General features: G+C 36.6%; 1 protein-coding gene across 1 annotated transcript in view; it reads left to right on the forward strand.

The window, feature by feature from the left end:
* The window catches only part of LOC124640144 (hemicentin-1-like), a 77,966-nt gene that overhangs the window by 20,882 nt on the left and 37,939 nt on the right, over positions 1-19,145 (forward strand). Inside the window, exon 2 of the mRNA XM_047177808.1 lies at positions 11,467-11,590. Coding sequence (XP_047033764.1) covers positions 11,467-11,590 — 124 coding nt within the window. The remainder of the gene's footprint in view (positions 1-11,466; positions 11,591-19,145) is intronic.

The following is a 19,145-nucleotide window of genomic DNA, read 5'->3' on the forward strand; positions in this document are numbered from 1 at the left end:
ATTGGGTACTACCATTCCTTATTTTAGAAATGGTTATTACGATGCTTCTATTTTTGGAACTTTAGGTCTTTATTAAATTCTGTAATTTACGGTTATTTTGTTACCCTTCGGTTTAAGTAGAAACAGTTCAGTAGTTTGGTTGAAAGTCATTTAGATGTAAACATCAAATGTAAGTATACTGGTTACTTACAATCGCGGCTGATCAAATTGAACTCTTAATAAACGCAAGTGATGTAGCTGGCAAAAGTATTAGTAAAGAAACAAGTAAAGGTACAATTCGAACACAGGCTTCCTGCACGGCAATTTGTCACAGTATGGAAATGTATACGGGTGACGCCTGTCATCAGCCACGTGCGATGTCTCGAGCCGATGGCAGCGCGTGTCCGTCTCAAGACGCTCGTGTCCAAAGTATACCTTTAGGATGTAAAGGTAAAACACAATCAAACAGTCTAAGCAAAAGTAGGATAGGAAGGAACTAAGAATAAGCGTCGTAAGGTTATAATTTACTAACTTTCGCCAGCAGTTCAAATGTTTTGCGTAGGTCTACTTCCTTTATCCGAATAAACACTAGCCTATACGTAATCGCCTAATTGTAACAAAACCCACCTGGTACTTTTGTGCGTTTTTTGAGGAAAAAACATCCATATAGACATGTTCTACAAAGATTTAAGAATGACCCTAGAATTTTGAAAAGTTCTTTTTAAAATTCTCAAAAATGAACTTCTTCCTAAGCGTTCCACTGAATATTTCCCCCTTTGCCGTGTCACCATGGCAACCATACTCAATCATCTAGTGGACTAACCAGCTAGTTAATGAGATAAAGCACATAGAGGACGGACTGTGATGTATTAATTTTGCACGCCTGACAATGTTCGCGGATGCTTGGGTGGCTGGGATAGGGCTGGCTGGTAGTAGAAAGTTCTGGATTGACAGTTTAGAAGAGTAATTTGAATGTTGTAGAATGTTGAAATGAGATTGTGTTTTGTTTATATGAACAATGGACCAATGGAGATACTTTTATGCCTGTATGAGTGAAGCATTGACATATATTCTAGCGATAGACAAGAACATCCATACAAATAATTTACCCGCTTATGTCGTCTGTTGACATCTCGATGACGTATTGTGACATGTAGTCATCCTCATTGATGTTAATTGCAGAAGTGTCGCTCGTATTTTGCCTACATTTTTCATTACTCAAAAAGTTTATATCTAAGTGAATTCAAAATCATGTAATATATCAAAAAGTTTATTTATATCTAATTGAATGCAAAATCATGTAATATATTAAAACCAGGAACTTATTTTTAGGGTTTTTAATATTAATTACGATGTTTTTTTTTCTTAAGAGGGCTATCACAAATTTTCGCGAATTTAATTATTTTTTCTTGAAAGTAAGAACATACCATGACAAAGTGAAGTCTGTTTTCATTGATATTTTACCTACTGCCAGTTTTATGGCACATCTGTTTCTGCACGATTTTCTTAATCCATAATTTAAGATGGCGGGCGGGAACAAATTAATGCATATTTGTAAAATTGAATTATAAATGAAAAGTATGATATACAAGCGTTGTAATAGCATGAACAGCGTGTAATTTTACTAACTTGACTCTCGAATTAGTTTATATGTGTAAGTTTATACCTTGATATGTATTTTCTATTTTATAATTGTCGTTTCATAGACATCCATCTGACGCAGGTGTCAAAATCGCTCTGATTTGCCATTTTGGGCACTGCATAGTCTGCACTGCAGTTCAGTGTGGTAAGCTTTTTGTTCGGAACGTTCTATCTAGTACGTAGTACATATATATCGATGGAGTGAAGTATTTTTTTCTGGCCGAGGGGAATTCAAAATTAAATATTAACAGGATTTATTAAGTACCTCCGGTTCCTCATTTCATAAAAGGGAGTGAGGCGTAGGTATATATGTGTGTTAATGAATATTAGGCACACCATTATCTTTGTATGCTTGGGAGCGCTCAGTACCTTCTGACCGAATCGCGCAGTCACACTAAGACAATGTGCAAGTACATACACGTAAAAGTTTGGCTCCCCCGCTTTCGTGAAATAAAACATCTATACCATTTTATTATCTCTATCTCGTTAAACACCACAGATCTATCAATTAGCGTCATCCAATTTGTCTCGAGTTTACCCAACAAAGTTAGTTCGTTCTACTGTAAACTATATCTATCTTCAAGCATGAACCTTGAAAAACGTTCATTTTTTATGTAATAATCACGTGAGGTACCACGGGTGTATCAATCACAAACATCCAGAAATCCAGACGTCGGGCTGTTTTGTGAAAGACTCTTTAAACCCCTAAAACCACTTCAGTCCGACCCAGGAATAGAACACAAGACCCCAAATAGAAGTAAGATCATGACAATATATAGAATCTCAAAAAACAAAACTTGTTCATATTAAAATAGATCTAATAGATGAATTTCCTCATGATGTCAAACCTAAAGCTTCCTCTCTCAGGCACACCATATGCTTTGTTCGGTCAGTGAGATTTCCACTGAGATACTATCATTAGCCGTCAGTAATTGTAGAATAGGCGGACGTTACTGCATTAGCCGGAGATATAACTCCATATTTCTGTGGAAATCTTTAATAGTTTAAATCCAAAAATAATTTTAGGAGAGCAAAATTATTGGTACAATTTGTTAGGTCACATTTGTCTAACAAAGCATCATGATCAAGAACCTTTTTATTGCCCACTTATTCTTCAAACTTTCATTTCACTTTCATTGAGTGCAAATGCAGCACAGACATGTTACCAAAAAGAAATGGATCTATATAACTTTGGCACTACATTCGTGGGAAAAAAAAGCACCCCCACTTGATGACACTAAACCCTACGAATAATACATCCTGGAACCCTAATAAATCAAAGACAAATATACCTTTGGTTGGAGGCTCTTATAAAACTTTACACTAGTTGTCAAACAACCATCGAATCACGCCAATAAGTCAAAAACGAACCAATCAAAATTATCGTAACAAACCAAATCCGAATAGCCAAGCAAGCGACAGAGCCCTAATCTCAAAATCCGCACCTCAAATATTTTGATATTTGGCTGATATCATTCAGAAAGCTCCCATATTCGTTAGTCGGGTTGGATCGATGGAGCTCATGCATATTCATGTCACGGACACAATTAGCCTGCTCCATAGTTTTGAACCGGACCGAACCGTCAATTATATTTCACAATCTGCACGGAGGTTTTTGCGAGAAGCACTGATTTGAATAGGTAACATCACGGTCAGAATATTTTACGTCGAGTGATAGTTAGGACGAAATGTTTGGGGTATTCTTTAATTTATTGGTTTTTGAAGTCGAGTCGAAAGTTGGAAAATGTCTTGATTGAATTTTTGGGGACGTGATTTGGGTGGAAGTGCGGTGTTGATGTTAATAGGCTATTTCTGGAAACCCTAATTAAGTATTTAAGGAGCCGTTCTTGAGAATGGTTTTTCAATGAAAGCTCTCGGATACTTCAACTAAAGCACAATCAGAAAGGGTTTGTAGAATTCTATACAATTTCAGTCTGTATTGCTTTCTGTGTATGTACGGAGAGTAGACAATCTGGGATAAAATAACTGTGTTATCTATGAAAGCTAGCTGAAACCGTAAGTCTAAACTAAGAACTCCCAAAACCATTAAAATTGAAACCACACCTGATCTCGTTGACGCCGCTCATTATAATTACTATTAATAACAAGCAAACATTAACGTGAACACAAGTAAAAGTTATGTTTAATACCTGCTTATATTTATAAGGGATAATAGGGGTCAGGCTTAAAGGCGATAAAATCATCAATAACTAGGCATACCCATCGTAACTTTGGTTTACGACTTGAAATTTTCATTAGCAGCCGTAAAATAAAGGTTATTATGTCACTTAAAACTATCTTAATGTGCGACAGAATCGCGTTAGTTACAATGTTTTTGGTAATTATGTTCTGTTCAGCTTTATCTCATTTTGTAGATAATGTCTGCGAAATTACACACTATCAATACTTGCTAGTGCAATGAGAATTCTGATTGCGAGCGAAAATATCTTGCTTTGAACTCTGGGAATGTTTAAATTGGAATGTGATTATTATTAAGTAGATAACAGCGACTATAAATATAGCAGAGATAATTTCGGAATATTTCGTAGCATAAAATTGTTTCAAGATAAGAAAGAGGAGATGTTTTTGAAGTCAAAAAGTGGTAATGAAAACGCAATTGAAAACATGACCAGCATAAACGCAAACTTTTAAAATTAAAATAATAAACCTGCCCAAAATTAATTCGGAAAACACCTGAAGCCAGGTACGCTATCAGAATTAATCCTTAAAATCGTACCCTTTGAAAATCCTAAACTTTGATTTCTCTCCAAACGATTCCCGGGATTACTCGCCCAGGTCGTATGTAAATCGTTCCGGATCCCGGACACAATAAATGTACGGGACGAAGCCCGGTTGATCCGTCCACTGGCGTACAAATGGAGAATGGAAAAGTTTAATTTCCATGGAATATAGAGGACGATTTAAAAAGATTATGGGAGCGCAGAAGTTTGTTGACGGAGCTGAATAATTTTGGAAAACGTTTGATTGGAGATAGATGAAATAGGGTCACTAAAAGATGGATTTGGGTAAAGAAGAATACAGATTATTTAATTAGGATATAACCAGATTTATATTTAGATCCACAAAAATTCACTTGTACAACAGAGGTGAGCTTTGAGGAGCGCCCACAGATAATATCAAAAACAAGGTTAAAGTACATCTTAAACACTATATTGAAGCTTACAGATTCAACACTAAAGACACAAATAAATCAACCGGAAGAGATAGATGGTAAAAAAGATACAAAATCATAAATTAAAAATATAAATGACAGCATAACAAAGAGTGTAAAAACAACAGTTTCACATGGCAATGTAAACAATAAAATTAATCCATAAGCATTTCGCGTCTTACAAGTACTCACCCTTATTGACATAGGGCATGAAGTCAACTATAATGTGCATATGTAAAATGTTTCTGCCATGAATCAGGCGGTATTGTGACATGGTGTTAGGCTGATCTCACACTAGCGCGTGTCATGATCCGCAAAGCAAAACTGCGCTGATCGAAAGCATTTCTGACTATTTGGATAAATAGTATGGTTCGAATACTATGATCGCAAAATTGTGTTTCGGATGGCACGTTAAACTGTGGGTCCCGGCTGTCATTGAACATCCTTGGCAGACGTTACTGGTAGTCAGAAGCCAGTAAGTCTGACCAACGGGTATTGGGTCGCCCGGGTAACTGGGTAGAGGAGGTCATATAGGCGGATTTAAATCACTGGTACTCAGCTGAATCCGGGTAGACTGGAAGCCGACCCCAACATAGTTGGGAAAAGGCTCGGGAGATGATGACGGTTTTATAAAAATTGCGTGGTTAGAATTTGTATAAAACAGACAATACTAACGCGACAGCGCATTTGAGTTTAGGATTGTTATTTAGCTTTGAACAACTTTTGTTTGTGTATCTTATATGGCGTGGTCAGAAGGCCCTGCGTCGCTCATGCGTCTTGTCATATATCGCGTGTTAGTGTGAGGTCCACCAAAGTCTGTCATTACAGTCCCCGCTAACGATCAGCTCGATTAAGATTTAATTGGTTCTACTTTAACATGAGTGCGTACAGTTGGCGCGATGATTGTGAAACGAATGACATGATTTTATTTTGTGGGTAGCTCTGTTTAACTGTTTCAATTTTCGGCTGTAGGTCATGAAAAATAATAGGTGTTGTAGCCATTTGTATAAGGAGTTTTTGTATTTTTCATTGCTTGTCATGAGTACCATTGGTCACGAGGAATAATATAAAAATAATATTTTTAAAGCACGTCAAAATTAGCACTGCTCCAAAGTACCTAAACATTTTTCTTGATATTAACAAATAATCACAATGTAAATGGATGTTAAAAATAATACTTCATACACACAAACTTAACTTACTTAACGTATACCCATGTAATACAAACTTAACTATCTTTAAAAACTAAAATATCTACTATATACTTTGAAATTATTCACTTGACTTCTACTGTAAAATGATGAATCAGGGTCTCATACATCAAAGCATCAAACGCAGCAAGTATTAACTAGATGATACGAAAAAAATACTCTCTAAGCATCTTTACATTAATGCATTAAACATTATTTATTCATACGAAGAAATCGTCGATGTCGTATGTAAATCATAAATAAAAATCTCGTTTTCATCAATCAAAGATCAGTGTAAAAACATAAACGATTTGTATTGAAATCAAAGGCGAATAATTTTCTTTCGCCCCGCTAACATGGATTGGACTTCAAAGAGAATTTTTTTTTTTCAGAAAAATAATTTGATTTTCTAAGGTTTTAATTATTGGAGACATTTATTAGAAAGGACTCTTTGAAATGCTGATATATTACATTCTAAGAAAAAATAAATAGATGGCATTTTGATGCTATTGGTTTCTTAACCTAAATCCCTTGGTAAGACTGGTTATGAGACTTTCTGATTATCCAAAGCAACTAGCAAAGATGATCACATGTCACGTGCCTTCTGAAACACAGAGAAACTCGTCATAGCAAGATGGACATGCAGCTATCCACGGACCGACCTTGTCAAGCGTTGTTTAACCTTATGATCGATCGACACGTGCGGCTGTTAGCCACGTGTTTCTAGGTACTCTCAGAAATGTTTTCTTTCAATTTTCTCATCACCTAGCTTAACAATTTATCTAAATAAAACATCCAGACTTTCTAGTCTAGACCCATGTATTGTCAAAAAATTCTAAGTGTTATCTCTTTCATTCTGCAATTTTAGACTTTAACTTTACGGTGTAAAGTTGCAAATCCGTTAAAGCTATTGGACAGATGCCAAAGTGGGTGATAGCCTAACATAATAGGCCGTAGATCGGTCAAACGAGTGTAATGCCGTATGTAGGCAGGGGTGAGGTAGCGGTAGTAAACATTATGACCTATTAGTAATGGGATTGAGGGATAAGCTTACAGCGGATTTGGTTTATCACTTGAATTGAATATTCTTAATTTCCTCATATGTATCTACGGGAATTGATATTTCTTTGTTAGTTACGAATGTTACGATGCATTTACATAAAACAAGTAAAGGCTTCGATTCCCAACCTATCAAATTCTGATGTAAAAAGACACAGAGCATTTTTTCTTCATTCTCTTTGCGTTCTATAGATAAATTCAGTTCTAAAGATGGGGACCTAAACTGTTAATCAATCAGTTCTGCAACTTGATTAAAACAATCTTAATCTTGTTAGACTTCAGTAAACTGTAATCCTTTTACACGCTACAAAGAACAAAACTATTTTTAAAATGACTAAGATATTTTTGAAATCTTAGTTATTATTTCGTCCAAAAAGGTTCTTCTTGATTCCCATATTCCGAGAATAGACTCAGACTTCTTTTGGAGCTTACAATTTGTACCACCCACATTAGCCGCTCGCTCCAATTTGTGTTAGGGCTTATTAATGTGTGGAGACAGGCGAAAAACTCCCATCAGATGTACATGGCCACTATTTACTGAAACGTCGCCATTTTTCATCTTCACCGGCTTAATATCGCCGCTTTTGTTCTTCTAAAATATTTATAGCAAGCGATTTTTGGTAGGAGCTCCTTGGAAATATTGTGTTCTAGAAAATTCGAGTGCTCTTTCTTGATGACGTAAGCGGAAACATTGCGAGGCTTTTGTGTTGCGGTTGTAAGTAATTGAAATGAAGGCGTGATTTGACAGTCACTGGGTAGTACACGTAGGTGTCACGTGTTGCTTGAGACGTGATCTTGGAAAGGCTGAATGTGGTGGATATTCTGAATAGTGTCAAATATGTACAAGAGTGGTTTGTCACTCTTATGGATAAAAATATTTGGGAAGCTTGGCACAAGGCCACACCATCACTTGGTAAACTCATTTTGTAGTCCACGTGGAAGAATATTCAAATAGAAGGTCATGGTAAAAACAATGGTACCTCAAAAGAATTTATTAAAATTGTAAGAAAATGAAATTCCGAGTCGCCATTGAAATTCTTTTTTCTTCGGCGTCGTTGAGGGTGTTGAACCATTGTTTCCCAGAATAGGCATGATGACAGTAATCAAAAATCATTAAAATAATATATCTATTAAATTAAACTTGAAGCTTGGAATATAAAACGCGCATTGTTTTCTTTATTAATAATGTGATTAATATGTATTTTTATAAAATAAAATTACGAAATAAGGCAATCCGCCATGATATCTTGAACACCAATCAGAGCTCGTGACGTCATCTCTCAAAACAACTCGCGCGAAAGCGCGCGAACGTCACATTTCGTTATTGTGAACTTCCACTGCGATCTTTGTTTTTAATAAATTAATTGTTTAAAACACGAGTTATGGAGCCCGGATTTATCAAGGCAAACAGCGCTAATTTGCCTAGAATTGATATCATAATGCTGGGAGAGTTTCTGGCATCAAATAAAGATTTTTGTTCAGCTGAATTTAGAAATGTTAAAACTTCCATGTAAGTATACTAGTTTAATTAAAAAACAATGAGAGATGAAACCTAACCTCGAAATAGTTATTTGCATTATAAACTATGCTAGAATCTAGAGAACTATGTAATAACTTACATCAAGGTGATCTTCACAAAAATAAAGTTGTACCCTGGGCAATATTGCTTTTGAATCTCGCCTTGCAAGTTTAAGCCACTTGTTTCGTATTTTTTTATTGTGAGGAACGTACACAAATAACTTATCAGGAGTTGTTTTGGATGTGTTCTTACACTGGGGGACCCCACAACACCTATGCCCTTTGGAATTCATATTTAAATGCTGGGAGAGTTTCTGGCATCAAATAAAGATTTTTGTTCAGCTGAATTTAGAAATGTTAAAACTTCCATGTAAGTATACTATTATTATTATTATTACTAGCCTATAATGTCCCACTGCTGGGCAAAGGCCTCCCCATCTCGCTTCCACACTTCCCGATCCTTCGACCGAGTCCACCAGTCCCGACAGTAGGCGTCCAGTTCATCACGCCATCTCTTCCGGGGCCTACCCCGCCTGCGGTGTCCATCCTGGGGTGTCCACTGGGTGACAATAGTGGCCCATCTTTCCGGATGCATACGGCTAACGTGTCCGGCCCAGTTCCACTTCAATGTTGCCGCCTTTCGGCCTACATCAGCAACTCCTGTTCTGGAACGTATAACGGTATTCCGGATGCGATCCGTCCGTTTAATGCCTAAAAGGCTACGTTCCATTGCTCTTTGGCAAACCTTGAGTTTGGACTTCTGACACTCGGTAAGAGACCATGTTTGCGCACCGTAGGTTAGGACGGGCAAGATGCACATGTCGACTAATTTTCGCTTGAGTGAAAGGGGAAGGTCCCCTTTCATGTACTGCTTCATGGACCAGTAGCTCTTCCAGGCGTTCTCTATGCGGCGGTCGATCTCCTTTTCCTGCCTGTTGTCAAAAGAAACTAACTGGCCCAAGTATATGTACTCGTCGACATAGTGTAGAGCTTGCCCATCTACCTCTACCCTACGTTTTGTGCTATTGGTCATTGTGTGTGTCTTGCTCATGTTCATTTGAAGTCCAACCTCTCGGCTTGCCTTGCTCAGGTCTTGGAGCATTTCTTGGAGTATACTAGTTGTAGTAGTTGTAGTTGTAAGTATACTAGTTTAATTAAAAAACAATGAGAGATGAAACCTAACCTCGAAATAGTTATTTGCATTATAAACTATGCTAGAATCTAGAGAACTATGTAATAACTTACATCAAGGTGATCTTCACAAAAATAAAGTTGTACCCTGGGCAATATTGCTTTTGAATCTCGCCTTGCAAGTTTAAGCCACTTGTTTCGTATTTTTTTATTGTGAGGAACGTACACAAATAACTTATCAGGAGTTGTTTTGGATGTGTTCTTACACTGGGGGACCCCACAACACCTATGCCCTTTGGAATTCATATTTAATAACACAAAAAACTTAATTATTGCATGAGCGTTGTTTACTTGCGTCTTGTAATTTCAGTCGTGACGTCACAAGTGACGACATGACACTGACAAGCGTTTTCGCGCCGGATTCAAAGTGGACAGAGAAAAATGCAATTATTTGATATAAAAACTTCGCATTTTCTTAAAATTAATAATTTTTCATATAAAATAGACGTATACCTACATCATACAAAGGAATTTAAAAATTTGTCATCATGCCTATTGTGCTTAAAAGGAAACAAATGAATTCAATAAATAAGGAAGTTTGATACAATCAAATAGAATTTTCAATTATAACAAATAAAAGGTGGCATAAAAATTGTTGTAGTTAAAAGTCGTTTGATAAGTAACTATAGTTATTCATCCAAAAGTTCTCATTAATTTGATTGTGAATCGCCTATACATATAGACAAACCAAAAATTCAAAACGCTCTATAAAGTGACATAGTGAGCCAAAATTATGAGGGTGAAAATACGTGGATCGACGAAGGGTGTCTACTATCTATGGCGTTATTTGGACAGGATAACAATGGGCAACATTTAGCCTGCGAACTATTACAGTCTTACTTTTTTGAAAGAAGGGGGTATAGTATCTTTAAGAATGGCGAGTAGCTAATTTTAGAATTTAGAAGTAAAAAGTGCCTTGGCCGTTTGATATCGACAAAGATCCCACAATTCCAGTAAAACGCATTACCAATAAGATTTCACGAGAATAGTTGAAATACACCAACAATACCGCTATCCCACCCTAATATTATTCATGGACAGCCTACATTGAAAGAGAATGGAGATCAAAGGCCCCGAAACGTGTGAATCGAGTTAGCGGCGGGTGATTCCCATCCCCTAGGATGGATAAAGGAGGATGGATACACAAAAGCTCGAGCCATCATTAAACACGAGCTTTTCCTGTACTAATGTGATGGACAATACTGAATGGTTCTTTTTTAACCCCCCTCCCACTTTACCGATGATTTCCTTTGGAGAATCTTTTATCTTTTGAATGTGATTCCGAATATAATGAGGGCTCCGTTTGAGGCGTCGATCGCTGCTTTATTTAGATGTTCTGGTTCATAGGGTAGATACGTTTAAGATTTAAGAGTCAATTTATTGAAACTGCCAATTTTGAGAAATGAATATTTATTCGTATCATTTTCTCATAATAAAGGTATTGCTCCTGCTACAACATTTTCTTATTAGCCTTTTCAACCTCAAATTTCGTAAAAAATGTTCAACTAGGTCGGCCATGGTGGACAGACAGCCTTTGAAAGACTTCAGGGTAAACCGGGATAAGTCATTTTAAAGTTCGGATCATCTGGGTTCTTTAAGGGTAGACCTATTGTGACGTTGCAAAACGCCATCTATTATTTTTTGAATTCCGGTGGAACTTTGGCGTTTTCTTAATTTAATTTTTAGTCTAATAACAATGTGATTATTTTGTTTCAGATGTGATACAAGTATGGTCAGCGCCGGGTGGCATGACGCGACTACCGTGCGACCTGGCAGCGCCTGTCAGCGAAGTCGCGCTAATGTTCTGGTTCAGAGAAGGGGACAGGATGCCTATTTATACGTAAGATTTTTCTTTAAAGTTATAATAGTAACTATGTCTATGAATTACATAGACATAGAAAATTACAATAGAGAATATTAGGTATATTCCAATTAAATCTACATAATATATCCAAATAAAAAAGGAAATATTAAAACTATGCTTCAAAAACTCACCCGCATCGCTGTCAAAAGGGATCGTGTCCAAAAGGCTGGCTAGACATTGATTTTGACAACATTTTATGTCTAAATAGATGGAAAGCTCACGGAAGAGAAAGTTTTGATCATGTCTTAAAATTTCCCAAAATAAGAGAACGAGAAAAACTTTACTTGCATATAGTTAATTTTCAATCAGCTAGATGATATCTACACAACGTTGTATCAACCTGCTAATTCCAAACACATAAAAATTAGACCAAAATCCCATCACAATTTGTTAATATCATCAACTCTCTCACGAATAGTTTCTAGTTCTCACGTTATCAGGTCAGTCAAGTTTTGATTCATTAAAATTGGGTTCTGAAGTTCCGATAGAAGTCGGAATGGGCAGAAGTTTTAACGATGTGCTGGTGTATGACGCAGCCTCCTGGCGCGACGAGATAAATTCTAGAATTTTCTTTGGCTCCATTACGTTTGTTTGATTTCTGTCTTTGGAGTTTTTGTTGGGTTGTTTACTGTTGTGGAATATAAGAAATTGTGGCGGGTTTAAGGAAATACGATTAAATTCGTTTATCTTTTTTATTTTGCATTAAATTCAGAGAAAGAGATATGTGAACATAGTTAATAATTGCTTCTAATCACTTTTTTTAAATAAAACTTCAGGCATCAGAATAAGTTCCACACTGCGCCTTTTCACAGACTCAGCCTATTCATCCCCTTTACAATTTTATCAATTTTATCATTCGTGAAAGCATCGCCTGAGTGTGACACATAGACAGACTCGTTTATTTTCGCATAAAATACGTTAGCAAAGATTTGACAAAGTTCCTCGTAGCGTGGGAAGATTCAAAGACAGACTCAAAAAGGAAAAATTTGTCGAATTACACATTTTTCCTGAAACAGGACGTTATAGGATTAACAAAATATGACACCAATTTTCCAACAACAGATAAGCCTCTTCTACTAGAGATACTTTTTCATCCTTTGTATTATCCCTCAAAATTGCCTTGCTAACAACATCATCTACATACATCTAATTATCTATATCAACATAGATATTCCCGAAGTCAGTATAGGCTTACCATTCAAATGTACCATCTTAGCTATCTGGCGATATAATCGTATTATACATATATGGTCACGTTCAAGTCAGTCCCGTGTATGTATCGGCTATTGTCCACAACTGATTAAGCCATTCAGATAGGACAATGGGCTTATTAAATAACGGTGCATAGATTTGCAGAACTTGGTTATTAGTGAAGTGATCTGTCTTGGGGGCCATTTTAATGAGGATTTGAAATGAGGTTGAGGATGACGTCAGTGTTTTGAAGCTGGATTGGCTTAAGATTGCAAAAATATTGATCTAAATAGGTATTCCAAAATTGATAATAGAGACTCAATGAAAACTAGCATATTCAATTTAAAAGGGCTTTTTGTACAATCTTTAAAATTATATCTTTCCTTGTTATTTATGTTTGTAGTTGAGTCTGCGTGTATGTTAGATGCATATCTACGCAATACATCTATGGTATCATTTAATTTTGTCTACCAAGTACATCATATTCTAAACCTATGCACAAGGGCATCAAAACTACACCACTAAACCGAACCCAATAAAACAAAATACTTTCAACATAAGTAAATACATAAACAATCTCGCGATAGTACTCCATACCATAATCCTATGGTGTTCCGCGTTTTCCGAGGCGCTTCATTTGTCTAATGGAATAAAGCCTGCACGTTGATTGGAGTTCTCTGCCTATACCTACCATGGAAAAGAAAATGTCTAGCGGAGATGTCATAACGCAAAATTTCCTGAGAAAGTAGCGCGCCAAAATGCGGGTGTTCAGGGACTGGGAACGTTACTAGCTCCTCCCTCATACACGTTCTTTAGAACCCACCCATTTTTTTTAAACAAATCACCAACCAATCAAGACCAATCTTTGACAGATTCATCTTGATTCGACAAGAAATCTGACCGCCTTGTTAGTTCTAGTAACGGGATCAGGCGTCTGACCTTCTTGCCTTATGTCATCTCCGCTCGAATTTCCTTGCTCGATGGTCTATACCATTTTTGTATACAGCGTGTATTCTGTTAGTTTATTCTGTGTTGTTTTTGAAAAAAGGATGCAGTGTAGTTTTTTTCCGCATTGGTAGACGCAGTTGTTGGCTTTTGAAGATGAGGGATGTTAGTTTTTTAATTATGGAATTATCTGCAATCGTGGTTATGATGAAAGAGGAAGAACTGGTTTTTGCTTCCTCATTTTTTTTATGTTTCCACAGAAAGCATTTTCAAAGCCATAACGATATAGCACTATGTTTTTGGGTTACATATATGACATACCCCCTGCTTTTTAAAAGATCATCCTTATGGACAACCGTATAAAGCCTACCTTTTCACCCAAAAAAGGCTCTACAGGTCCAACTTCGAAGGGTCAAAACCACCACCATATACCATTATAATCACATTCTAGTGCAGATCTGAAAATAAAAGAAAAAAACCTTATCTTCGGTACATAGGAGTCGTAAAAATCGAGCGTAGGATGACTTTTACGAGGGACTGTGAAAGGGGACAGAATAGCACGTCGTTATTTCTTAATGTGATCCCCGACGTGTTAACCGACTGCGAAGAAGAGGAGTTATGTGACATATGTGTAGTTGACCATTGGAAGTTTAATTTGATCGGCTGTTAAGGACCTTTTATTGGTAGGTTTTGGGTCGGTGACTATTATTTATGTTCGAAGTATTGTACTTAGTATTTTATTTGTATCACAATGTCTTAGCGGTTTTTCAAGAAGATTTGTTTATAAGGATTTTAGAATAAAGAATCTTATTCTTCTTAAGAGTAGCTTTTGGTTGGTAAATGGTTTTTAGAATTACTCAAGTATACTGATTTGTACCACGGGGGTAAAGGTGGATTAGCTTGTCGATTTCAGCAAGCTTGGGAAGTGAATCTCGAAGACTTTTCTGAAGGATATGAACAGAAAAATACACATAACTTTGGTCTTCGATAAACTGGTTAACTAAATAAGAGTTGAGGTATTCAACTAGTACATGAAGAAAATTTGAAAATAAAAATGTCTAATTGAAAAATATCTAGCCGTATATCATATTTTGAAAATAAAATATCAATTTTATACAGAGCACAATTTTTAATAAAAGAACGGAAACCATTTACCCCTCGTAAACTGATTTACTCGCAATGAATATTAATGTTCCGACAATTATCGACTCTGGGCCGTCAGCCGTCAATAGTTGGAGACAATTATGTTCCCAAATTGCTATTACTTTTCGATATACGGGCGAAAATTTCTTTATTGACCGTTATTGATATGAATACGTCAATGAGCCGTGTAATTTGCAGTTGTGAATTTTGTAAAGTTTTGTGTAGTTTTGGTGGGTTTTGTATATTGATAATTGCATTTTCATTAAAGAGATTGTCTTTAGGTATATATCGTTTTGGTATGCGAGCAGCCGAAAATCGATCTCAGTGGCCTGCACTTGGAGAGGCCTATGTCCAGCAGTGGACTGCGATAGGCTGATGATGATGATGATATGTTGTTTTGGTTTAGCTATATCTTCATGAACTTTACCAATTGCAAGAGGTGGTTTGGGTACCCCCATTCATAATTAAGATGTCACGCATATAATATAAAAGAGCATCACTCATAACTTCCCACGAATGATTGTAACAGTAAAAGATGATTTCGATTAATAAATTATTTCTCATATATATTTTTAAACTGTCTCTCTCTTCCCTCTCTCTCTCTCTGCCTCAGTATCAGTATTTCTCTAGAAGTACGTAACTAGACCCAATACTTCCTAGTAAAAAAGTAAAGTGTTTCTAATTGCTGGGACCTTTCTTTGAAATACGGATCAGGTTCACGGATTGCTATGCGGGTAAGTAAAACAATTCTTTGAATTTCTGGGTTCCCCGAAATCTATTCTCTAAGAGTAGGGCTGCCATCTCGGATTTCGTCAAACCCGGACAAACATTAAAAAAACCCGGACTTTTGGCGTAAATCGCATTTTTTCCCCGAACCAGTACGATTTTTTTTAAACAAAATAATACCTAATTTGTAATCCATTTACTATTAACATATACTTAAATTCAATGAGGTGCTTCCTTACATGAAAAGGACACTTCTTGAAACCCCGCCCGGACGGCCCCCGGACGGCCTCCAAACGAGAACAAATCCGGGGAAACCCGGACGGATGGCAGACCTATCTAAGACCCTTCTAACATTGCAAAATGCTTGTTTAATCAGGATCAAGAATCAGTTTGAAAATGAATGATAATGCACACACTACAATGATGCGTTGTTCGAGCAGTATATTAGACTTGTGTACCTGATTACAAGACACTTTTAACTGAACATCAACGTTTACAACCCATAGGACTTCTTAAAAACTTAGGTTAAAAAATACTAATTAATATACACACAAAAACAAAAGCAAACAAACAGAAACATCTAAACAGCGCAAATATTAATCATTTTAACACAAAACACCGATACGTTCGGTTGACAGTCGGAATCTGCTTGATTGATTAAAGCGAGCCCGTCGGTAGAATTCGACGGTTCTGAATATACTGGTGTCATGGATAGAGATAAGGCGTGTCGACACTAAATGGGTTGGACCAAACTTGGACTGTGAACCAGTAAATAAATGGACTCAAGAATTGATATAAATTCATCATCAGTCCGGGATAAAAATTATCCTATGATCTTTCTCAAGGACAACTCCAGACAGAGTTACTTTCGCATTTATAATATTAGTAGGGATTACATAAAAACCTCTTATTGCGTGTTTAATGACCGGACAACATTTCTAACTGCTGATCCATCTACCAGATTGGCAAGTTGCCTCAGTGCCAAGTTGTAGCAATCCTTAGAACTCACATTTCCTCCCGGATTCCGCAGGATTTCTACATTAGTCTGTTTATACATTATGTAGCTAGTTAGTAGCATTTTCTGAAAACCAATATTTACAAAAACCGGCCAAGTGCGAGTCGGACTCGTGCACGATGGGTTCCGTACCAGCAAAAATGAACAAAAAAAAATCACGTTTGTTGTACGGGAGCCCCCCAAAATATTTATTTTATTCTAGTTTTCAGAATTTGTTGTTATAGCGGCAACAGAAATACATCATCTGTGAAACTCTCTAACTATCACGGTTTATGAGATACAGCCTGGTGGACGGACAGAGGAGCGAAAACAATAGGCTCCCGTTTTACCCTTTGGGTACGGAACCCTAAAAAGAGGTTTATATTATCACTAGCATAAGCCTGGGTTATATCCAAAAATCCAAATCCAAAAAAATTCTCTCCATAGTGACAAAACTCTGTAACTACGCTCCCGAACTCATTTGCCAAATCTATGAAGTTTTCGAACCAAACAAAAGACTACTACAATTAATAACGTTTGAACTTAGAACAATGGTTTCACACGGATCCGTTGTACTGACGTGACGCCACGCTATGATGTATCGACTCCGTTTGACGTCGCGTCGCGTTGCGTCGCGTCACGTCGCGTCCAAGTCAAACGCGCGATGTATTCATTTGTTTCCATTTATGTATTGACAGATGACTTGCTCCTGTTGTTTGCAGAATATGTGTGTTTATTTGTAGCCCTTCAAACGTAGAACTGTGTGTTTTAAAAATGATTTAGCACTGACACATCAAAAGAATGGTTTACTTTCACATGATTTCTCTAACAGCCAGTTTCTTCATTAAAAGTAAAAGCCAAAGTAAAAGTCAAATTAATGTCTAAAGTAAAAGTAACGGTCAAATTCATTTTTTCTATTAGTTTTTCTGTCACTTTAGCCTTGAAAAAACGAATTTGACCGCTACTTTTACTTTAGACATTACTTTGACTTTTACTTTTGATGAAGAAACTGGCCGTTAGTGTATATGTAGCATGAAATCATGTTGTTAAAATAAAAGTAAAGCATAGTACTTGAGTTTCTACAAAAAAGGATCTATAAATATTCCGATATACTAGCCCATGAAAAAGAAGCTACCTACTAATACATTCCCTTACAAACCCACACATGTCGATCACCCGGTCTTATTACCATACTTTTTCTTCCCCAATTTTCGGAACTACCCACATCTTTCTCACGTTCGGGCTACACCTGAAAATCTTTGCGAAACTACCCCAATTAGTGGAGATCCGTTTCCAAGAAAGCGGCTTAGTATTCATCCCTACAAAGGGTAGTTTTAATAGTTACGTCACGTTTATTTGTTAATTAGAACCGATATCCGGACAATGATTGACTGATCAACAAAGGGATGGAATTATATTGCGATTATAATTATGCGTCTGATTAAGAGTGTGTTGTTTGAATAGCTCGCTATTTACTCATTGTCTTCGAATCAGTAAATAGTAGAGTACCTAAACTAAACTAACTACTTAACTATATAGTACACGTCTCTATATTTTTGACTGCCCGAGTAGTTGGGATGAAAAGGTCAGGCAGGCACTCCATGTAAAATACTGGTACCTACTCAGCTGCGAAGTGAATCTGTAAGTGGATCCCAAAATATGTAGTTGGGAAAAGGCTAGGCATATAAATGAATCATCATTTAAACTTCTCTCTCAGACACTGTGATATTCGCTAAACTACAACAGCTATCTTCAAAACAGTCTCAAACCTCATTTGTTTTTTTTTGGAAACACTCAAATAATTTCAAGTCATCTAATTTAGCTCACCCCTAAGTCATCACAGGGGATCGTTACACACGACCACCCTGAATTTCCCATGCCTCTCACGTAGGTATATGAAAACACAGCAATTTTTATAGCACCACAGGGACCGCTGGCTACAAGATAGTTTCCTATCCTAATTGAATGGTTTTTTCCTAGTATAACTAGTTCTCTTGTATTGAGAAAAAATTGTTGTAGGAGGTCTTTGAACCAAACACGATGAAATTGATGTTAATTTAAGGGTGTAGTGGAGTAATTTTTTGCACTTGCTTGTAACTGGTAAAATAAGAAAAAATACATAAATTGTCCAGTATTTTCTTATATAAACTATTTCACTGTTAGATAGCCCTTTTTCGATTAGTAAAAAGAAAACTATAGGCTACTTTTTGTTCAGATGCTCGGAGTATTTCTCCTAAGTGGCATTTGTTACTGCAACCCAATTTCTATATGAATACATAAAATTAGTTTCATAATTTATCGAACTATTTCTCTTAATAAAACCAGTGTTAACAGAAGTTACAAATAATTCCTGTAGCTAAGAAAATACTAGCGTGAGTCAGGTCTTACATTCGGCACCGACCTGTCTGCAAATGCATTTTGTACATCGCCTCCGAGTTATGTTTGCATACACATTGCACTTACCTTTCGCTCACACTAATGCATTTTATATTTCAAGGCTCTGGAAAGATGGATAACTTGTTATTTACGTGT

Source organism: Helicoverpa zea, chromosome 20 (genome assembly GCF_022581195.2).
Source record: "Helicoverpa zea isolate HzStark_Cry1AcR chromosome 20, ilHelZeax1.1, whole genome shotgun sequence".
Taxonomy (NCBI): domain Eukaryota; kingdom Metazoa; phylum Arthropoda; class Insecta; order Lepidoptera; family Noctuidae; genus Helicoverpa; species Helicoverpa zea.